We start from the raw sequence: 24528 nt of genomic DNA, 5'->3' as shown, positions 1-24528 counted from the left end.
CTCTCTCACACACACACACACACACACACACACACACACACACACACACACACACTAAATAAATGTTAAAAAACAATTTTTATTCATCCTTGTTTATACAGTCTACACTGCAGTGGCTTCTCTCTACCACCAGAGGGAGAACTGGCTTCAGAAGTCTAGAAAGGAAAATAGGAGCCAGCTATGTTAATCAGTATATATTAATCATCTTTAAGTATTTCAAGTATCCCCGTCCAGTCCATTCATATACTTGTATTAATCAGATCATGAATCTTAATCCTCAGCTCTTCACATAGATGGCCACTCTAATCCTAAAGGACACTGCATAAATACACATTAACATCTTGAAGGAATGGAACTAAGGAACGCTCCCTTCCAACGGGTCTTCCTTTTAGGAATGGAACTGAGGAATGCTCCCTTACAACGGGTCTTCCTTTTAGGAATGGAACTGAGGAACGCTTCCTTGCAGTGGTTCCTTCTTCCTTTTTTTTTTTTTGGTTCTTTTTTTCGGAGCTGGGGACCGAACCCAAGGCCTTGTGCTTCCTAGGCAAGCGCTCTACCACTGAGCTAAATCCCCAACCCCCTTCTTCCTTTTTAAATGCAGTGTTGGAGTTAGAACCCAGAGCATCATGCATGCCAATCAAGCCACCTACCACTGACATATACTGCTAGTCCCTACTTATAGCTTTTCACAAAAGATGTTAGATTCAGTTCTAGAATTGAGAAAAAATAAAAACATAGTTATATGGGCTTTTCAGTCGCACTCTACCACCTCAAAGTATTTTGTTCTTATTGTTTATCCAGGCTATTTCCAATAAGGCCAGAAGAGGGCACTGGCTCCCTGGAGTTGGAGTTGGAGTGGGAGTCACAGGCAGATGGAGGGGCCTGCTAGGAACCAAAACCTTAGTTCTCTACAGTTAGCATTCAATGCTCTTAATCTCCAAGCCATATCTCCAGCCCTATACTCTCCTTTCTGAAAAAAGCACAAAAACTCTTTTAAAAAGTTCATTTATTATTTATGTACACGTGTGCCTGCTCATCTATATTCAATGTTGAGTTGAATTTATATTCAACTGCTATTTTATTTGTACATATTTATTTGTAGAAGACAGCACAATAACTCAATATAATCATGGTTACATGTATGTCTACTAAATCATTTCTTTTAAATATCTTAATTAACATATAATAAGTATGATATATACACAGCACAGGCAGATTTTAATACATGTATACGATGATAATATTTTGAACCAGCAGTTTGTATTAATATAGACTTCAAATGTGAAAATAGTATGGTTTTCTATTATGAAAACAAATTGTAAGAGATCAAAAGGAAAACCAGGTTTAATATTTATACTAGGAGTTAGGTACATCTATTCTAAAGATTTACTTTGCTATTCTTGTGTGTGTGTGTGTGTGTGTGTGTGTGTGTGTGTGTGTGTGTGTGTGTGTGTGTGTGTATGTTTTAGGTATATATGAATATAGGTGCCCATAGAAGCCAGAGACATCAGACCCCAGGAGTTGCCCAGCATGGGAGTTGGGAACTCGTCTCAAATCCTTTACAAGAAGGCTATATAACTCTCTAGCCTCTAGCTAAGTCTTTAAAAAGATCAAACTTCCAAAGCCCAGTATGGTGGCACACACCTTTAATCCCAGCAATTTTGGGAGGCAGAGGCAGGTGAATATCTTTGAGTTCAGGCCAGCCTGGTCTATAGTAAGTTCCAGGACAGTCCAGGCTACATAATAGAGACCCTGTCTCAAAAGGACCAACTGGCTAAAATATCAGTATCTGATCCATTTTTGCCTTTGAACAGAACAGTCTTAGAAGGTAACAAAAAATTAGATTGAGTCAAAGCTAAATGAAAACAGAATAATCTGAGATTGAATCTAATCCATGTTATACTGCAACTAAATGTATCAAAACATCTGTTTGAACAGGTTTGACCCAGAGCTGGAGAGATGGCTCAGTGGTTAAGAGCACTAGCTAGTCTTCCAGAGATCTACGTTTGATTCCCAGCAACCACATGGTGGTTCACCACCATCTAGAACTCCAGTTCCAGAATATTTGACACCCCTTTTTGAACTTCATGGACACCACACATGCTCATGGTCCACAGATATATGCAGGCAAAGCACTCACACACTTAAAATAGAATAAACATTTTAAAGAAAGTTTGATTCAAGTCAGAGTTCAACTTTAGAACTAACTTCCTCAGATCTTTTAAAACCAAATATAACTTGGCTAACAATATATAAACATCACTAAACTAGTTTTATAAATTTAAGTGAAAACAAAGTATAAGATAAATTGATAAGCCTCTATTTTAAATTTAGTTACTTACAAACTTTTTTCTGGAAATCATAGTATGTCTCCACTTATTTCTCAGAGGGATGTTATTCCCAGTGGATAAACAAAACCATGAACAATACTAAATGTGGTTTCCTACACATGCCTACACATTATAAAGTCTGACTTAAAAATTTTGGACACAGTAAGACATTAACAACTATTAATAAAACATAATATATTTAAATCAAACTGATTTAAAATGTGTTTCTTTTCGGAAACTTTCATTTTTGGATCATGACAGCTCATGAAATATCTGAACCATGAAAAAACAAAACCATAGATAAGGCATTGAAATTTTACCAGACTGTATACTGATCCAAAGTACATTAGTATTCCTAGGTTCACGCCATCTATAATAGTGGATGGGAGGAAGAATCCCAATTACCAACCGCAGAGAAATGGGTCACCCCTACCACTGTTTCTTCTGAATATGCCATAAGTTTTCAGTGTATACTTTACAAGATTTCTAGGACAATTTTTTTATTTAATAATTTAGCTCTTTTTGACTATTTACATTGGTTTGATATAATAACATCCCCAATTATAAAGATATTGAATAATAAGACCTATCTTAAGGAAAAACTTAATTTAGGACTATTTGTTCACATTTTATTCTCATTTCCTCTTGAAACTTACAACTGTCTAAAGAAACATACCTTCAGAGTTATGGGCAGTTTTCTTGTGTTTTCGACAATAAACCCTGAGGGGGGAAAATACAAAATTAGGAACTACGCAAACTAAATTCAATTCATTTTTCATATTTCAAAAATGAGCAGCACAGTCCACCCTATTCATAAACTGGATTTATTTTTATAAACCTCTGTATGACACTTCTTTAGTCATTTCTTTAATATAGTGATGATGAAATGATTTGAGTGGAGGAAGATGTGAAAGCCTGAAGGACAGTGTGACTGCTTTAAAACCAAGCAAAATGAAAGAGTTACATGTAAATCCCTTGCGAAGGTTTCTCTCGGATCTGAGCTTTATCATGCAGTGCACAGTGGTAGTGGTATGTCCTGTGGCAGGTTTTCACATCACAGCCAATGGTTGCTCCAGGACAATGACAAAGAGAACACATCTAGGGAAAAACAACAAAACAATATTCAAATGTAATTCTGCTAATACTGTCACAAACAGGCTAGGGACACTCCAATTTCTGCCAGAAAAAAAAGCAAACTGGTTATAGAAAAAAAGTCGAATTCATGTTATTTTTCTTATTTTGCCTCCTGAAAAATTAGAATAAAATTATCCTGATAGTACTTTTTATTTTACTGACAAAATATATAGGATGTTATAAATGTGTGACATTGTGCTGTGGTCAAGAGAACATTTGAAATACTGTAAATCATGGAGCACAGCTATATGTAAATAACACTATAAAAACAGATCTCTTTTGCAATCCAGAACTTGCTGGATACAAGTAATTAGGAAAAATCTCTCTTGAGAATTTCTTTCTAAAACTTCCACTTAAATCAGTAAGAAGGCTAATGATACAGTTCAGTACTATACTGCTATCCCAGCCACAATGGCTTACCACCAGTCTGAATATCACTGTAAAAATTTTCTTACAATCAGATTTGAATGAAGATTTATTAAAGATTTAAAGAAAATCAATGAAGATTTAAATGAAAATCTGTGAAGAAAAACTTCCCCACACTAGTTTGTGAATCTGGTGAAATCAATTGGAAGTTAGGCCAGTAGAGAGGATAAAAGAATTATATAGTACTTTTAGTACCTTGAGTTGAGGATACTTTGTAATAGCTAATTGATTATACTGTGAAAATATGTCTGTCTCCTTAAATTTAATCTTACTTATCTTCTGTATTATGAATTCAAGTCAACAGAAAAAAAAAAGAAAAGATTCTTTCAACTCAATTTATCTCACATTCTGAACCTATTAGATAGTGATTGGCCAGCTCTATATTTCAAAAACAATTCTTTTTTAAAAGTTTGCAACGATCATTAGTAATAGTTTTTGTTCACAAAACAGTGTACCCAGTAGGCTTTTAATGCGCCATCTCCTAATCTATAAATGCCATATCAAAGTGAATCATAGTAAGGCAAAAACAAAACCTTCAGGTTATTTCCTGGTTGCCAGATACCTTGTTCTAAACAACAATCTCAGTACGCAGGAGGCCACGGCAGGATTGAGTTTCAGGCCAGCCTGCGCTACATTATAGAGACTCTATCTCCAAAAACCCAAACCAAAATCAAACAAGATGCAAACAGACACTTGTGATCCAACACCTGGACTACTTGGTCCCTAAGCAATGTCGATGTACTAAGAGGCTAATATAAATTCAAATAAAATTTCTTACATTTCTCTAAGGAAATCAAACACTCAAACCCATTCATGATATCATTTTTAAAAATACCCATGTAATAAGGGAAATGCAAATCAAAACAACCCTGAGATTTCACCTCACACCAGTGAGAATGGCTAAGATCAAAAACTCAGGAGACAGCAGATGCTGGCGAGGATGCGGAGAAAGAGGAACACTCCTCCATTGTTGGTGGGATTGCAGACTGGTAAAACCATTCTGGAAATCAGTCTGGAGGTTCCTCAGAAAATTGGACATTGAACTGCCTGAGGATCCAGCTATACCTCCCTTGGGCATATACCCAAAAGATGCCCCAACATATAAAAGAGACACGTGCTCCACTATGTTCATCGCAGCCTTATTTATAATAGCCAGACGCTGGAAAGAACCCAGATGCCCTTCAACAGAGGAATGGATACAGAAAATGTGGTACATCTACACAATGGAATATTACTCAGCTATCAAAAACAACGAGTTTATGAAATTCATAGGCAAATGGTCGGAACTGGAAAATATCATCCTGAGTGAGGTAACCCAATCACAGAAAAACACACAGGGTATGCACTCATTGATAAGTGGCTATTAGCCCAAATGCTTGAATTACCCTAGATGCCTAGAAAAATGAAACTCAAGACGGATGATCAAAATGTGAATGCTTCACTCCTTCTTTAAAACGGGAACAAGAATACCCTTGGCAGGGAAGAGAGAGGCAAAGATTAAAACAGACACAGAAGGAACACCCATTCAGAGCCTGCCCCACATGTGGCCCATACATATACAGCCACCCAATTAGACAAGATGGATGAAGCAAAGAAGTGCAGGGCGACAGGAGCCGGATGTAGATCTCTCCTGAGAGACACAGCCAGAATACAGCAAACACAGAGGCGAATGCCAGCAGCAAACCACTGAACTGAGAATAGGACCCCCGTTGAAGGAATCAGAGAAAGAACTGGAAGAGCTTGAAGGGGCTTGAGACCCCATATGAACAACAATGTCAAGCAACCAGAGCTTCCAGGGACTAAGCCACTACCTAAAGACTATACATGGACTGACCCTGGACTCTGACCTCATAGGTAGCAATGAATATCCTAGTAAGAGCACCAGTGGAAGGGGAAGCCCTGGGTCCTGCTAAGACTGAACCCCCAGTGAACTAGACTGTTGGGGGGAGGGCGACAATGGGGGGAGGATGAGGAGGGAAACACCCATAAAGAAGGGGAGGGGGAAGGATTAGGGGGATGTTTGCCCGGAAACCGGGAAAGGGAATAACACTCGAAATGTAAATAAGAAGTACTGAAGTTAATAAAAAAAAAAAAAAAACCCATGTAAGTAAAAAAAAAGTTCTCGGGCTTGGGGATTTAGCTCAGTGGTAGAGCGCTTGCCTAGGAAGCACAAGGACATGGGTTTGGTCCCCAGCTCCAAAAAAAAAAAAAAAAAAAAAAGTTCTCAACATAGGTACTTCCCAGAAAACACGAGGGCTACTATCCACTATTAATACACAAGAAAGAACCCACTTCTTCAAATGAGTACTGAAACTTCAAGTAATTACCATAAAAAGAAGCGATGTGCTAATGGGGGTATAACAAGATCATAGTGCACTTGCCCACACATGTGAGGCCCTAGGTTCAAATTTCAACCCCTCCAAGGACTAGAAATACTGCCTTTCCAAAGTTTATATAGCCCTTGTTCTAATAATTATATGTCAACTTATTTACTGAAAATAGTAGCAGGCATACACAATGTATATATAAGTATATTCATTGCAGAATAGTTGTGAATACTCCCAATTATAAAACAACTGAAATATGCTTAAATAAATCACATCCATATGAAGGAATATTCTCTGCAGCTCCTTCTGAGAATTTTTCTTTCAGAGAACATCTCCGATTGTTGGCTAAGTTAAACTTAGATTGCGATCCTGCAGCTTTAAACTACCAAGTGCTGGAATGGCAGGCGTGAACAGCACATCCAGCTTCAAAGTAATGGGCCTATATATGTTAAGTAGAAAAGCTATACGGACTCTGAAACATGTGACTTTCAATCTCAATAATGTTCCCAGTATATAACTTTGAAAATGGGTGGGAAGTAAATAAAGCAAAATGCTGCATTGCTATCTTTGAACGGTTTTCTTAATGCTCTGTATTTTCTGATTTTTCTACAATATTCAAAGTATTTTGTTATACAAAAATTTATTTTTAAAAGTATCAGGAATAGTGTGGCCAATGCATTCATGCCTGCCTCTTAACTGAAAAAGCAAAGGAAACCAAAATATTTGAACAATTGGGGGGGGGGATCTATAAATTCAGATCTGTTCAAAGTTAGTGGTTTAAGTGACTAATGTAACAGAAAGCAATTTCATAAACAGTAATAGAAAACAGAGTAAGACCATTTTTAAAATTTTTTAAAAATTATTTATATTTATTTATATGAGTAGACTGTAGCTGTCTTCTGACATACCAGAAGAGGACATCAGATCCCATTACAGATGGGTGTGAGCCACCATGTGGTTGCTGGGAATTGAACTCAGGACCTCTGGAAGAACAGTCAGTGCTCTTAACCGCTGAGCCATCCCTCCAGCCCCATTTTTAAAATTTTAACATCTGCTGCATGTACACGCATCTGCCAGCAGATGGCACAAAATGCCCTTATGGTCAGGAGCCAGCATGTGGTTGCTGGGAATTGAACTCAGTCAGGACTTGTAGTACTCTAAACCACTGAGCCATCTCACCAGCCCCAGAAGATCAGCTTTTTCAAGTGATCAAAGCTTATTTTCTTTTTAGTTCTATTCAATGAAGGGTAGGACAAAATATCAATAAAATATTTTCCAGTAGAAAATAGTTGTCGAGGTTAGGAATAGAATTTCTTTGGAGCTTTAGATTTTGGGGAGAGGGTGTTTTACTTAATTTTTTCCTTATTTTTTTATGTATATGGGTGTTTATGTGCCCAAGAAAATCAGAAGAGAGCATCAGATCCCCTGGAACTGGAGTTACATATGGTTGTGACTGTATGTGGGTGCTCAGAATTGAAGTATTGTCTTCTGGAAGAATATCAAGTGCTACCAACACTGAGCCACCTCTCCAGCTACTTATTTTACTTCTTGAGATAAGGTACCACTAGGCCAATCCAGCCTCCAACTGGCAACCATCCCATGTCAGCCTCCCAAATGCTAGGATATTAGGCATGCGCTCTTATACCTCTCATAGTCCTAAGAGTGAGTCTATGCTAATAGCACAAATCCCTGTATTAATGCTCCCCCCTGAACTCCTATGGGACAGGACACACACCAACTTCCTCTTAGCTCTTATAATTTTGATCCTTATTTGACTATTATTTTATAAATGGATAGACTTTACTAACTATCCATTCTATATTATTTTAGATAACACTAGAGAAAGCCTTTGTGCATGGTAGGCAAACACTCTCCCACTGACTAACAACTCCAGCCCTAGACCAAATGAGCTTGAAAACTAAGAGCACATTCAGTAAATTTGTTGATTCTAAGTTAATTCTGTTACTGAAGATTGGAACATCTTATGTCACATTTTTTTCCTTGTCCATGTTTTGTTGTTTTTTAATTGCTGACTTAGACTGGCAAGATATCTCAGCAGGTTAATGTGCTTGTCTGGTGACCTGAGTTCAATCTCTAAAAGCCACATAAAGGTAGGAGACAACTGACTCTACAAAGCTGTCTTCTAACACACACACACACACACACACACACACACACACACACTGAAGACTTTACCTAATTACCTTACCTTCAGGTATTTCTAAAAATAATTATGAACTGGATGTGGGTATATGCCTTTAATAGGAGAACTCTGGAGACTCAGGTGAGAGGACTTCATGTGTGATGGCAACCTGAACTCAGGGTTAGCCTAAGCTACATTGAAACCCTTACTCAGAAACAGTAAGAGGGATGACCAGGTTCAGTTCTCAGGATCAACACAGTGGCTCATAACAATAGGTTAGTTCTACTTCTAGGGGAATCCGACATTCTCTTCGGACCTCTGAAGGCACTGCCCAGCACATGCACAACACTCACATACATTAAAACAAAAGACGCACAAAGTAACTTAGGAGCTACATGATCAAAGACCGGAAAAGTAAATTTGAGGACAATTCGGTTCAATGAAAACAGAATGTAGGGAAATCAGATTAGCTCTTCGAAACAAAATTGAAAGCTTACAGATAAATATCATAATTAAAGAAGCTAGGAAAGAAGATAGGTGGGTAGAGCCACTTCTGAAATGTGGTGGCAAACCAGATTGAAATAAAAGAGAAGGCTTTTTGTAAAACAAAAACCATAGAAAGGAGGGGAGAAGCACTGTCCTTTGGGGACCTGGCTGCTGATAGGTTCCCCATACCCCAGTGGACGGTGTCACACACATGCACATATGGGCAGCAATAACTGGACTCACGGAGCTAGGAACAACAAAAGGAAGGCCATGGAGTTAGCAGGGTGACAAGGTGGGCAACATTAGGAGCAGTTGGAGGGAGGTAATGGTAGGTGCATATGATAAGAGTATGAAATGTTCCACATATGAAAAGTTAATTTCAAAGCATGTTGGGCACAGTGCACGTGCATTAATCTCGGCTCCAGGGAGGTAGAAGCAGGGTCAGGTAGATGTCTGTGAGTTCTAAGCCAGCTGGGGTACAAAGTGAGACCCTTCTCTAAAACAAGAGACAAATGACACCCCACAATTGCTACCATCAAGGTATGTGAGAGGAATGTAACTCCATATCCAGTGTCTGCCTTCACAGAGAATATCTTCTCTAAAGTTTGTCTCACTCTTTACTTGTCTCTAGAAGAAGAACGTCAGCTGCCATTTCTATCCAATGTGTCCCTATTGTCTTCAAATGTGGGAAAACAAAACTAATCTGACAGGAACATGTTTTTCAAGAACAATGGTGTCCTTTCCCTGCTCAAAGGGGGGGGGGCGCTGACCTACCTACTAAATATTCTCTTGAGAGCTAATTTCCTTTCCCCCCCGATGTAGGTGTAAATGTTAATTCTCAGCTTACTCTGCTGGTATCCTATTCCACGCTCTTGTTTTAAATAGGCAAAAACATTGTCACTGATAATACTTTGCTTTTACCCCTTCTTCACCTTGCTCCTGGAAGGCCTGAGAAACCTCAATTCGGAATCTCTGGCTCCAAAGGTGGAGAGTTTGGGAAATGGAGCCCTGTCCTCTCACGAGGGTTCCTCCGCCTTTCTGCAGTATGCTCAGAAGCCATGGTAACAGCCCGAGGTTCTGGTATGCTGACATGGGTTAAGCTGTACCACAGAAGCAGGTCTCAAGAAGCTGACCCCAGAGATGAAAGAGGAACCAAGTCACGCATGAGAGGCCACACAAAGAACTCAAAGACGAAAACTTAGCTGGACCTTAGGAAGCAGACAGCGAAGCATACCTGCGCTTCAGTCAACTGAACAAGGCCAAGAACGAAACCAGGTCTCCACAGAGTCTTAAGGATCAAAAGGAAAAACACTGTTTTCTCAGTAGCCGAGGGGAAGAAAATGAAAAAGAGGTTGCCAACTTCATGGCTAGGCAGAAAAAGAAAGCGTTTGTGGAAAAACTAGAATCCAGTGGCTACATGGAAACCCTTATAGCACAGTCTCACAGAGCTCAGCTCTGGCAGAGGAACTCCCAGCACACACACATTCTCACAGCAGATCAATGTGGTTAACTGCGTTGGAGAAACTTGCTTCAGAAAACTGCTTTGAATACAGAAAATGCAAAGGAAGATATAAAAAGAAGCCACGGTCCTGAGCCTGTAAGGCAAAGAGACAAATTGTCAAAAGCACCTAAAGAAAGGGATACCCATATGTAGGGTGTTTTCACAAGAGACAAACCCACCTTACAGTGGCCCGGCTCTTTCTTTTGGCTGTAATAACACTATCTCCCATAAAAACAGAAAGCAGGACAGTATAGTGAAGGCAAATAGTCAGAAAGTCCCAATATTGCTGTATAACTCCAGAACCACAGTTTAGAATAACAATACCTCATGTAGACAAGTCAGTCAGAAGCAGCCTCTGGCCTACCTAATTAGCTGACAGTCACCAAATTACTTGTTATAAGTTTTAAAAAGAATGCCATGCCAGGGATGGGACATGAATTGCAAACTGCTTTGATGTGATATTATAGCTCTACTCTTGTTTTCAAAGTCTTTTTGAAAGGGATCACAAATAACTTACTTAGGAGGGCTAAAAGGAAACTTAAAACCCTCAATAAAATCTGAGCACTCTCAAGTCCTTGAAAAGTGACAAGTTGCTTATAAGACAGATTTGGACTTCAAATTCCGGTTACCTCTAAAAAATAGTCAATGAAAAGCACTTGTCATGTCATATACTCTTACCAGCGTAACCGACTAAATGGAAGTAGGCGAGGGAGACTTGGAAACTGAAGGACAGTAAACTTGGACTGTGAAGTTCTTGCCTAACTTAACCCCCTCTGACCTGCTGATCTAATTACCCAAACCATGTCTGAGAAGAAAAACATTCTCCAATTGGACATTTCGAGTTTCTTGTTTCCTTTTCTTCCACTGAAAATTTCAGGCATTTTGCAAGTGCAGACTTTTTTGTTTAGATTTTTCTCAGCTATGGGTCTTTGCAGCTGAGAATACTGTGAACTTTCAGGGTGCTTGCTATATTTAATCTGTAAAGAAGGCCCAAAACATAGGCACAGTCAAGTGAGCACCAAGAGAGTCCCCCAAGCCACACAGAAATTCTTTGACATTATTGCTCAATTGTATTTGTGGTTCTGAGACTTGAACTCAGGTCCTTACACATGCTATGCAAACCATCTAGCAGCGAGCTGCACCTCCGAAAGTGCTGGTTTTATATTACTGGTTTTGGTTCTCCTCCGTTAGCAAACACCCATGAGAATTTTATGACATAAAGTTACAATTACAAAAACCACTACAGGAAAGCAAAGAAAAAAGAGTGCATTTAAATAAAGGCATTTCCGTAATAGCCAAAGACTGTTCTCTCTATCACTGCTTATTCTACTTAATCACCACAAAGGTAAAATTCACTTTAATAGAAATTCCTGATAAAACACCTCAGACATTAATATTAACTTGCATGCCATAACTGGCTTTTGAAAAGAATTCCCACTTGCACGAATGCATTCATAATGCATGTGTACACATGAAGATGAAGAGAAAAATCTTCATGCTGAAAATGTACCTTTTTTCCTCCCCAAGTACTCTGTGGCAAATGTGCCGGGAGCATCATGGCCTACCTCTTGTTCTTGTAAATGAACTGTAACTGCAGTGCAACAATAAGCATTGGGTTTTTGTTGCCATTTAACCACAAATAGCGAGGGGAAGCCTTACAACTTCATTTTATGAGACAGTTTGCCTTGTGACAGACACCTGTACTCCTAGCATTCAGAAGATTAGGGCAGGAGAATTTCAAAGTCAGCCTAGAGTATACAGTGAGACTATTTTATACAAGCCAAGCTGTGCTTTCCTTAAAACCACCCCTTTTCTCATTTGGTGAGGGATCACTGTTAAAAGAATAAACCTACGTAGCATCCAGTCACCCAACACCTCTTCCTTGAAATCCTCCTTTCCACCTTTGAGTTCCACAGTATCAGACCACCTTCTTTTTTTTTTCAGGAAAAAGTAATCCTCTGTAGCCCAAGCTTGCCAGGAATTCCCAACCTCCTTCTCCTGCCTCAGCCTCCTGAGTACTGGCATTAATGATGATTGTGAGAAGGCTCAGATGTCATTTCCCACAAAGCCTTTGACTTCTCAGGTATATCAGCTGTGGTCTTCTCTCCCAGCCCTCCCACAGCACTCTACTTCTAAAGCTGATTTATTTCAAGTCTGCTTCCATAGTACCTAGCACTGTGCCTGTCACGAAGTAGGTGCTGGAATAGTTGATAAATACAGCTAAAGATAAAGTCTAAGGTTTACCTGACAAATATGATGCCCAAGAATAGAACAAAAATAACAGCACTGGGTGAGTGATGGTTAAAGAGATATTTGAAAACATTTCTCATGTTTGAAAAATATATATTCCCTACCATACTGAAGAAATAACCAGGCTATTTTTTTAATGTAGTTCATTCTACTCCCCTTTCAAACTGCCAAAGCCTCAAAACAACACTATAACACTGATTAACCAAATCAGGAATTTTTATGTTATTCCACTTTAAACCCAGCCCATTCTTAAAGGCTTCCCTTTTATCTTCCTAACCAGACCCATTCCTCTTTGAAATGCAAGGACTGATCAGTGCCCACTTACATATTAGAACAGAACTGAGCACAAAGAAGATTTAAAGCACTGTGCCAAACACTTCCATGTGCTATGCCCATGTGATGCTACCCGCCAAGCAAAGAGAACATAGTTTCAACTCTCTTAGAGACCTCAGTTCACCATGGAAGAAAAAGCTTGCCCATGTGTCCTGACTACCAAGCATGCAGTGCTAGTCTATATGGCAGAGGCAAGCATGAGTTTGAACTGAGCCATACAAAAGGAACTTTTGTGACACAGCAGTGAAGGAACACAGAAAGGATGTTTGAAAAGGCGAGAAAGGAGACAAGGCTGGGAAAAGTACATTAAGACAGAACTTCTCAGGATCGTGGTGGCTCTCTCCTTCCACCATGTGCTTCCTAGGGATCAAACTCACATTGTCAGGCTTAATGGCAAGCACCTTTACCAGAGCTGAACCATCTCACAAGCCTGGCAGTAGCTGTTAAAAGCAGTTAAGCAAGTACTAGTGATTATGTTTACCAGAAAACAAGAAGAGGAAAGCTTGACGTAAAGTACCGTTAAGAAAAATAAGACAGGCTAAAGAGATGGCTCAGTGGTTAAGAACACTGACTGCTCTTCCAGAGGTACGGAGTTCAATTCCCAGCAAGCACATGGTGGCTCACGACCATCTGTAATGGGATCTGATGCCCTCTTCTGGTGTGTCTGAAGACAGCTACAGTGTACTCATATATATAAAACAAACAAACAAATCTTTAAAAGACAAAACATGCTCAGAAAGAGAATCCACAAACCAGGTGTGAAAGAGTTGAAGGTAAAGGATTGGGGGCGGGGGTGGAGGGAGAAGAGAATCAGATTTCAGGGTGGGAGGTTATAAATACTGGTTCAGACAGGTGGAGTTTAACATGCCTGCAGGACATCAACAGAGAGCAGGCCAGTAAATGGCAACCATTATGCTTCATCGCCACAGTAGCTGGAGTATAAAACTTGTCTCCAAATAGTCCTATTTGCCTTTCTCATTCTGAGTTAAAACTCTTGTCCGACATTTTAAAATACGTGACAACCATTCCTATTCAACTCTAATCTGGTAAAACTTGAAGTGTTTCTTTCCTACATTCATTCCAGTATCCGACTATCTCTAGGAAGAAATCTTAACCTTTTAAATAGGGAACACACTCCAAAAAGAATGCACACTAGGAGTTGTCAATTTAAATCATAACTATACTCCCCCTGCCTCTGCGGTGCCACACGCTCCCCTCCTACTGAGTAAATGCTATATAGAATTCGTTCTCTTATAATCAGAGACTACAAAAAATATCTTCAGTGTAAGAATAGACCATTTTTTACCTAGGATACTTATAGAGTTCTGTCCCAACAGTTAGCAAGATAATGCTAACTGACAAAATACATTAAATGGGAGTCTGAGTATGCTCTATACTTGGCCATCTGCATTAGAAAGCTATCATACTTTTTAAAAAATGAGATTTGGTATAGAGCAGCTTAAAAGAACAGCCAGTATAACCTGATGATTAGGAGCTCTGGCTGTGGGTTCAAATCTACAGCCTGCTATGTGCTAGCTATATGATCACAGACTTGACTTCTGCGAGCCTCGGTTTCCTTTTGTGTAACGCAGGAACAGATACTTTCATTTCTTGCGGTCCGATTGTGAGGCTTAATTAGGATCATGTATTTAAAATAGCCTATTCTTAGCACACACCAAGCACACACTGTCAGCTAGTTCTACTACTAGAAAAAGTATAAGACTTTCATTCAGGGGAGTTCATAAGGTGTGGTACAAAAATCTCATTTAAAAATAGGACACTTTGGGAATCATGTGAGGAAGGCCACTGTGTGTAGGTAGGGTTCTTTTTAAATAAAAAGAGGGGAAAAAAGACCCTGAATACTTCTCTAATGAAAACAGAGATAGAATAAAGAGCTTCCAATTAAGAGAAGTGCTTGAATCACAGATGGATGAGTTTCTCCAATACATTCCTGTTCTGATTTTGTGTGACTTGAGTAGACTGAGTTTCCTAACACCAGACAAGGCAGAGGAGCATACCATCCTGGGTGACTTAGGTAATCTTGCCTAGGGGTAAGGAAGGTGAACTACATGACCTCCTGAATTCTTTTGACATCTGTTATCTATCTGACACAGGTACCAATTAGTAGAAGTAACTATCAGTGTTAGATCTTAGTGATCTCACCAAGTTGCTTCAGAAAGAATACATTCTTCAAATACCCCTCGCTAGTGTCTCACGACAAATTCAAAAAGTCAAGGGCTACTTAAAACGTTACTTGGAAATTATATTTTTTGTCTATATGGTGAACAAAAAAGATAGTTTACAGGTGGCTACAGTTCATACCTATAATCTCAACCCTTGGAAAGAGGAGTCAGGAGGATTAGTAATCAAGGCCATCCTGAGCTACACAGTGAGTTTCAAGCCCACCATGGACACTTTACCCCCCGACTCAAAAACAAAAACAAAATATAGCTGGTACAGGGTACAGATATGGCGTCTTACATGTCTTCAATAAGAACTGGAAGTTATTATGGGAAAATAAATAAGAATTACAAATACAGGGTTTTTTTTCTTTTCTCTTCCTATATCTTAGGCTTATAAATTTATTTAGTTAAGTTTTTTTTTGGGGGGGAGGGTTTCTTAGTGTAGCTCTGGCTTTATAGAGTTAATTTGTAGATCAAGCTGGCCTTGAAATCACAGAGATCTACCAGCCACTGCCTCCCAAGTACTGGGATAAAGGCATGTTCCACCAAGCACAGTTTGGGGTCTATATATTTAATATAATGGAGAAAAGAGATAAATATGTTCATACAAAATAACTTTTCCTCTCTGATCCATGAAGCTGATATTGAAATGTGTGGAAACGTGCTTATGGGTACGGGAAGCGTATATCTGCAGGAACCACATACCCATGTTTCTTGCTTTACTGAGCATTCCCACCTCGGCAAGATTTGCATCCAGCCACCTGCACCTTACATCATGCCCCGAGTGAGCCCCTCTTCTATGGGGCAAATGACTACTTCAGGAGCAACACCAGGTACTGAGTGATTTTACCATGAATGCACAGCAGCCCGGGTTCCTGCTTTTGACTGGTTTCAATGGGTATTCACGACCCTTTTCATCTTAAGATGTACAGGAACAAGGGCAAAAAGGCTCACAGAATCAAATGCTTTAAAAAGCTGACCAGGGAAGCCAGTTATGTGGCTTATATGTACCTTAGATACGTAAAGCTATTTTTTATTCTTTCCTATTTGATCTGTGGTCCTTTTATTGCTTAGACAAAGCTACACCAGGAAAAGAAAACTCAAAAAGAATATTGGTCATTTGGCGGTACCTCATTAAAAGGAAAACGATATAATGTACAGAGGAAACTGAAAACTAAGTTATTTCAGTGCCTGGAGAGAGAGTTTATCAGTTAAGACACTATAGTACTTTTGCAGAAGACTCAGTTCTGCTACCAGCATTAATATCAGCTAACTTATAACTGCCTATATTCCTGCTCCAGGGAAACCAGTGCCTTCTTCTGGCCTCCATGGGAAACTGCACTCATATAAACATATAATCATATAAACATACCTGGACAGAGAAGCAAACATATATATAAGTAAAACAAAGCTAAATCTTAGAGGCTAATGAGATGGCTCAGAAGTTAAGGACACTTGTTGCTCTTTCAGAGGATTACCTACATAGCAGCTCCAATATTGGAGGAAACCAACATCCTCCTCCAGCCTCCATGTGCCGCAGGCATGCACATAGTGCACATACATATATACAACAGGCAAACACTCATGCACATAAAATAAACAAAAAGTTAAGAAATCATTTCAAACTGAAACCTATGGATGCTGCTCTCCAATTCACTATATAAGTAATTGAAATTCTAAGACTTGGATGATGAAGAAGAAACAGTCGAGGCTCGAATACACTTGTCTTTTGCCGATATCCCACAATTCAAGACACCCCATAGTGTCAAGTCACTTTTGAAACAAGTCATAACTCTTGGTAATAGTGTGCATGCTTGAGAAATGTTCTATCAATGAGTCACCCCCACCTGCCTATGGTAAATTTTTCTACCTTTTATAACAACTTCTTGTCATTGCTGTTTGGTGTGTGATGGTAAAACAGTATCTACTGACAGGTGGCAAAAGGCAAGGAAGTTAGTGACTTGTTTAACATAACGGTAATGTGTCCATGGTCATTTTCCAGAAAAAAGGCTATAGGGCTGGAGGTATAGTTTAGGAGTAAAGCATTTGCTTTGCATATTTAAGGCATGGATTCAATCTCAAGCACCTAAAAATATTTGATCTCGTGACTTGTCTACCTAGCATGCTTTAATTAGTCTTCAATGACATTAGCAGGATTTTATTTTTATCTATAAGGAATAACCCCAGAGGTGGCTACCATTGATCAGGTCTTTACTATGTGCTGAGCACCTTAATTAGTCCTGCAGACTCTCTTTTAATCCTAGTTATAACTCTGTGAGGCAGGTCTGCTCGTTATCCCTTCTATAAGAATGCATGGCTTACGGAAGGAAATAACTTACTCAGGGTCACCCAGTTAGTGACAGAGATGGGACTCAAGCCCAAGTCTATTACTATTTCTAGGCATTTAACCCTCAATATTATTCCACTCACTAGACCAAGGAGCAATTTGAGTTATTTATAGCACACTACACCTGTGGTGGGGTGAGTGGGGGAGAGATTAACATACCAGTTTATGACATTCAAAACAAAATAGTTCCTAAAAGTAAAAGGTATCAAATTCTGGTATTTTCTTTACAAACAGGTTCAAATGAATTAAATTTTGATTTAATACAGCAACACTGACAGATGTAAACTTCTGCTTCACGTAACACTTAAAGCAATGGCACTGAATTTCATAATCCTCTTTCAGTATCAGAGGCCAATACCAAATTTGACTACAGGAGGTATGATCAAGTGGGCCCTGTTTTAACATACATATCAAGAAGGGGAAGGATTTTTACTTATAATGACAAAGAAAAGGCAAAGAAATAAGGTTTACAGCACTATTTTCAAGTAAACAGCCTTTTCTTATTATATCTGAATTCATTTTAAGGACAAGGAAATAAAAAAAATATGGTATACTGGTTTCTTTAAAACAATCAGCACACTACAGTTACATGAGGCAATGAAAAGCCATCAAAGAAATGGAAATCTTTTGTATTCTTATAAATTTTATAATTTTAGGGTTGGGATAATAAGATCCACTACAGTTAAGATCTCACTACAACAACGGATAAAATTTCAATTAAGACATCAAGCAAGCAAAACAGCCAACTGAAAAGAAATCTTTTAATCAATTAAGTATTTCGTGATAAGTCAGGTGTTGTAAATACCAATTGAGATGAGGCTATTTTTCCCAAGGAGCAATATAACATCTTGCCAATCTGGTTATGGTGATAAGGATAACTACGGGAGCATAACTCTAGCACAGCTTCGGAAAAACTCCTGGAAAATTCACCAAAAGTTAGCCAAAGTCATATATGCTGTGTCATGTAGCCAAAGTCCAAAACAAGATTCTGTTAGCAAGGGTTATCACTTTCTGGCTGAGTGGCCACTGTCATCTCAGTTTGTTATGACTCCTAATAACTCTATGATGAAAAGGGAGGACATAACAGAATTACGAAAAATACACAGGAATGAAGATTTTAAACATGATGCATGCAAATTAAGTAAACTGCTTATTTTGTAAGTGATCCCAGTCTTTAAGAAGATTTATCCTTTTGAAAAGAAATATTTCAAGGTATTGATTCACTCCTTTTTGTTGAGGCAAAAACAAATCAAGCTTTGAATTGACTAGAAAATAAAAACTGCCCAATTTAAAATTATAGGAGATTTACAAAGTAATACACTTTAAAATAAGTAATTTCCTTCTTCACGAGTCTTAAGTAATTCTATGCTTAAGAGGCAGAAATACCAACTTACCAGCTTTGTGCCTCTTTTAATTTCCTTTTGGACATCTTCAATAGAAAATCCACCAAGACTCTCATTATCAGAATGTGAGGATACCAAAGCAGATGAAAACAGCTATAAATAACATTTGAAAAAATTACCGTTCACATATAATTACATCAAGACAATGACTAAGATGTTAAACTTAAAAATTAATTTTCTATTAAAATGACATTGCACAGTGTTAAACCATTTCTAAAAGATCTAACTGGTTTTTGCTTTCAAAGTCAGCAATACTAATATGTTAGTTATTAAGATTGATTCTTTCTTGAGAATGGTTTTGAAGTCTCTTGATGTATGCCAATATACTCACCATGCACTTATGGTGTGCTGCCACCTTCTGGTTTTCAGATATCAGTAATTGTCCGCATTCCTTGTCTCTATTTGACTTACAAAAGCCACATTTGCGCTGTCTCGTAGACCCTTTTTTCTGTTCAATTGAGCTTGACATGATTTTTAAATTGTTTAGAGAATGCCACTTTAAGCCTCAAAAAAATGCTACAGAGAATAAGAATGGCAATGAAATGGTTAATTTCAATTAGAAATTAGGTCATACAGATCCACACAAGCAATGTAATGGCTGACCTAGGTTTTAATATAGTTACTTAAATATTAGTATAGATAAATATCAAAAACCCAAGATGCTTTGCATACATCATACATCTTAAGAAAGGGAAAGAGAGAAGTGGCAAGAATGCAATCAAATCTAGAGTAATTAAGAGAAATCAAAATAAATTCAAATTAGAAAATATGTGAAATAAAATTACTCTTGCATGGTAAGAATGTATATCACAGCTACACACAGTGGCACATGGCTGTCATCTTAGCACTTAGGAGATCCAGGCAAAAGATCAGCAATCTGAGGCCTGCATGGGCAACAAGTGAGCCTGAGGCCCATCTCAGAAATACGCAGAAAACCAAAATCACAAAGCTAACTCCTCCACGAGTGTCATTAAAGATAAAAATAAATTTCAAGCTTAGGTATTTGTCCATGAAGGAAACAACATGATAAAGATCTAACAACAATTTAAAACCACAAAGAAAACTACAAAATCCCGAGAGAACTGAATTCTTTAATTGCCTAATTCCTTCCAGCTCACATACTGAATGAAGTATTAAAAGCAAAATTAGGCATAACTTTGAAACAATTATTTTTAAAACTTGAAATACTTCAAATTTGAGAAAATTATGTTTTGACCCAAGACCATCACTTTTCTGTTCCTTTTTCATGTAATGAAATAATAAAACTTCTAATATTATACCATAAAATAGTCTTTAGGGCCCCAATATTTACTAAACCATTTGATTTGACTGAGCTTTATCCCAAATCTACTTATTAAAAGCCAATCCGATAGTGGTCTCCTACATGCAGTAACTTCCATCCATAAGTCAGCAATGGTGTGCGGTGGAAGGACAATTCTGAATGAGCATTTGATCAGATTATCATTATAGGTTGTACAGTCAAACCAAAAAAGGGAAGAGAAGCTGTAACACAGAAGTCTACAGATATGGATCATCATTCTCAACACAGATCATTTAATACCATCACTCAACAAATTTCAAATCAGTATTTTGATCTGTATAATTCACTCAATTACTGGGAATAAACAGCCTACCCAGGTTGCCATTAACACTCATCACAATCAATAGAATCTCAAATATCTGTCTTCAAATTAGCTCAAGTTATTGCCATTGATACACATTTAAATATTTTCAGGACATTGTGCTTAGAGACTTGGCTCAATAACTCAGTTGGTAACTCTCTGAGAAGCATCTCTGCAGCAGCAGCAGCAGCAGCAGCAGCAGCAGCAGCAGCAGCAGCAGCAGCAGCAGCAGCAGCAACAGCAGCAGCAGCAGCAGCAAAGGTAATACGCCATTCGGAGCTATTCACAGTGGATCATCAGGATGTAACGTAATATGAAGCCACAAAGAAAACATTTCTTCTATTAATTTATATCCACTATTTGCTTTTGAACAAGACTTCAAAGGCCTTGCTGTCTCTCCTTTGATGGGTTTAACAAACTCTTAGTGCTATCTCTAATTTTAAATACCCCAGTCTCCCAAGTGCCATGGGGTCCTTCTCAATAATACTGATTTCAGAACACTCGCTATAAACTGGGAAGCTGATTGGAAATAGGCGGCAAATCTTTTAGCATTTTAAAAAAAGAAAGCAGAGAAACAAAAGAAACAAAAGAGGAAGTGTGTTTGCATTTGCTCCGGCAAGTATATGTTCACTTGCTTTATGAAAAATATAGCTGCTCCAGTTTTCAGAGCTATGCAAAAACACCAAGATTCATAAATAGCACCCAGATCTGTGACTGGAGTTCCAAATGTGTTTTCTTTACTACCATGCAATGAATAATAGGCACTGGTAAGTCACCATGATGTATTCGGCATTTCTCCAGGTCATCCAGGCCAGCTGAAAGGGTGGTACGTTATAAATCTAATCTTCATAGGCATCTTTAATTTGCCATTTCTATACAATCCTAGCACTAGCTTGAAAAAAAATGGCTGGAGATAATAAGCAGAATTCTTAGAGGGAAAATCACTCTTTCTTCCCAAAATTGACTCTGAAATGGTACTCCCCATTCTATCTTCATTGAACACTGCCTCCTTTTCACTAATAAACAGTGTATTTTTTCCTGTTAATTTTCAGAACCTGCTTTTCTAGATACCAAAAATTCTAAAAGCTAAAAGAGAATACATATACATATACTTTGCATTGTAAAACACTCAGGTATTTCTTGGTAATTTATATTTTATTTGTAAAGTGAACAGAAACACAAAAATGTGCAACAAACGATTAAAATTTTGCCCTGCTATGCAATGACTAATTGGATTTTTCCACTAAAATTCAAATAATGCATGTGTGCATAGCTTGCTGATTTTTTACATCTGCCTTATAAAACATGCAGCAGCAGAGCCCCTCATGGAAACAATGACGCCTAGCAAAACTGTCTATCAAAAAAATACAGATTTTTATCTACTGCTGTCACACTTGTGGTCTAGGGTTAGGCGGAATAAGGACGTTCAATCAGCATTACTATGGGCTTCAAAAACAACTATTTAGTGCTTTCGTTTTAATTTAAAGGGTTTTCAAGAACAGGCAAAGCTCAAAGTTTAATATTTTAGCTTGACAATGAGACCTTTCCCTTCAAAGAAAGGTAATATTATGGATAATGTGTAAAGGTGAAAGAAACAACAGTATCCTTATGGGAAATATTGTTTAAATGTCTGAAAAATGTACCCGGCTGAAACAATGAATGCATTTCCGATTTTCCATGATGCTGTGAAGCATCGAGGTAGAAACCACCTGGATGACCAAGGAGGGCATTCCGAGAACCAACTCGAGAGCTCGTTCAATGGCTGGTATCTGAAAAGAACGTTTTCTACAGAAAAACAAACAAAACAAAAACTGCAGTTCCGGAAGATGAAAAACCTTCCGCATGCAAGCCAGTTGAAATTCACAGATATAAGTCCGATCCTCCAAAGATAACACGGCTCTATCAGCAAAGTTGCAGTGAAGAGAAATAAATGAATAGGAAATGTACCGGAAGGGCACCTGAATTTGGTTGCACGATATTATTACATGCTTCGCACTGCTTTTTTTTTTTTTTTTGCGGTTATTCAAAAGGAAACTAAAGGAATTTTCCAGTTGTTTCAAGCCAAAGGGTAGTGAAGAAATTTGAACTGTATGAATAATACCCGATATTACGTAGGAACCAGAGGAAAATTAAAGGCTTTTCAAAGATCAAAAGATTTGTTTTTCACTTTCACACAGAATATCGAAACGAATAGAAATTGAAAAAGAACGCCGTGCTGTTCGCCCATGTAATAAAGGACCAGACAGGAAACAGAGCGGATTCTCTCCGTTATTTATTCCCCAATCGCACACTAGCCTCCTAGATCTCCCTCTAACCAAAGCGCTGGATAAACTCGAAAAAAAGTCTCTTCCTTCCCAACACTTCAGTAGGTTCCTTTCAGCCAGAAAGTCGGGGTCCCCCCCCCCTTCCAATTGTCCTTGGCCAAGTCTCTGGAATTCAGGAAAATTTCACCTTCTTCACACCCCTCCCCTCCCCAGGAGTTCGTCCTCTAAGGACCTGACTCCAAAGCATCTCCTTATCCATCACTTTCACCCGATTCCCCTTACTAGGGAGTTTTTCTTTTTCTCCCCCTCATTCCGAAAGGCTCACCCTCATGCCATCCTAAACATTTTTTTTTTCTCTTACACTTCGAAAGTAGAGTCACCGTCCTTAACCACTAAAACCGTCTAAGCGACAGCAGAGTTTTTTTGAACCCCCATCCCAGTTTTTCTCTCCTCCGATGTGAAGCCCCCTCCCCCGAAGTCCAGGCTGCCGCCTCGCATGTCCCTCAGCGCCCCCGCCGCACTAGGTCGCCAGCCTCTGTAGGGAGCACCGACAATGAGTGGCGCCTCTGGGGGTCCCTGACAATGAAGGAGACCACCGCGAGTCCCCCCCCGTAACAACGGGCAGGGGCGGCGGCCTGGCCACCGCCATCCTCTTCGTCTTCTCCCGCCAGACAGAGAATGGGGGGCCCCTGGCTACCGCAGGGAACTCACCAGTGGGGCTCACGGCTGGGCGAAGGGAGGACAGCGCCCACGAGGGGAGACGGGGAAGGCGGGAGTCGGTTCTCCGGCAGTGCCGAAGAGCGGAGCTCTGTTGCCAGGGGTTGTTTCCTTTCATTCGAGGAGAGACGGGCTGGCCGAGCGCCCTTACGTTGCCTCCCTCCGTACGCACACGACCCACAGGACGTTGAGACGTCTCGAGCGCGCCGGGGACTCTGATTGGCCAACGAGCTGGGGCGGTTGAAGCCGCCGAAGTATGGCGCAAGCGCACAGACCAGCCCCTCGAAAGGTTCGGGGCGACCGCCCCGCCTCCTGCTCGCGCGCGTACCTTCTATTCTCCGCTCTGCCGCCCGGCTTAGGCTTTGGGGGCAGGAGCGGAGGAGACGGGGAAAGAGATTCGAGGAGAAAGCTGGGCACTGGGAGGAGAAGGCGCTGGGTTGGGGCCAGAAAGCCTGGAACCAGGTCCTGGGGAACCGGTTTTCCAGCGACGCAAATGCACAGGCCTTAGCCCTTGCACTTGTTCGTCGAGGCCTTTTTACATCCATTATTTCATTGTACTCTCCTGGCATCCCTGTGGGGTCCTCCTTTCGCCTGATTTCACTGCCAGCAAAGACAGCTCCCAGTGCAATTTGCCCGTGTGCATGGCTGTCTTCGGACTAATCGTTTTAATTACTCAATCTTTTTTTTTTTTTGAGGGGGGGATGTCTTGGAACGAGGATGAAATACCTCCCAAGTTTATTGTGAAGAAGACTAAGGATGCAACTGAAGCATGTATTACCGTCCCCGGTGTAATAGCTGGCTGGCTCTTTGTAAATGCTGGAATTACCATAATCAAAAAGGATGAGCGATTTTCTTTCTATTCCACATAAATTAGCTACACACCTAAAACACCGCCTTTTTTGTAGCTTATTGGAGCCACATTCTTGACTGAATCTCAGTTCCCTCACTTCTAGCTCTATGACCTTGATCACGTTGTATTACCTCTTATCCCTCAGAATTGTCATTTCTAAAATGGAGAACGCAATGGTGTCCTTCACAAAATGTGAGAAATGAGTTAATATA

General features: G+C 39.4%; 1 protein-coding gene across 4 annotated transcripts in view; it reads right to left on the bottom strand.

Moving 5' to 3' along the window:
• Nucleotides 1-23649, bottom strand: part of Phf6 (PHD finger protein 6) — a 43061-nt gene extending 19412 nt beyond the window's left edge. For 2 of the 4 annotated variants that reach the window (XM_087598816.1, XM_087598817.1), the window contains exons 1-3: nucleotides 23461-23638; nucleotides 3295-3428; nucleotides 3007-3050 (exon numbers count right to left, since the gene is read on the bottom strand). In XM_087598816.1, the coding sequence (XP_087454942.1) occupies nucleotides 3007-3050; nucleotides 3295-3428 (178 nt within the window). In that variant the 5' untranslated portion in view covers nucleotides 23461-23638. Of the gene's footprint in view, nucleotides 1-3006; nucleotides 3051-3294; nucleotides 3429-18854; nucleotides 18957-19194; nucleotides 19380-23460 lie in introns of all 4 variants that reach the window. The other 2 variants (NM_001402228.1, XM_087598815.1) reach the window with 2 other exon arrangements.
• Between the last annotated feature and the right edge of the window lie 879 nt (nucleotides 23650-24528).

This window comes from Rattus norvegicus, chromosome X, assembly GCF_021556685.1.
Source record: "Rattus norvegicus strain SHRSP/BbbUtx chromosome X, alternate assembly SHRSP_T2T, whole genome shotgun sequence".
NCBI classification, from domain to species: domain Eukaryota; kingdom Metazoa; phylum Chordata; class Mammalia; order Rodentia; family Muridae; genus Rattus; species Rattus norvegicus.
The sequence above is the reverse complement of the archived record's forward strand: the minus strand, read 5'-3'. Positions and strand labels throughout refer to the sequence as shown.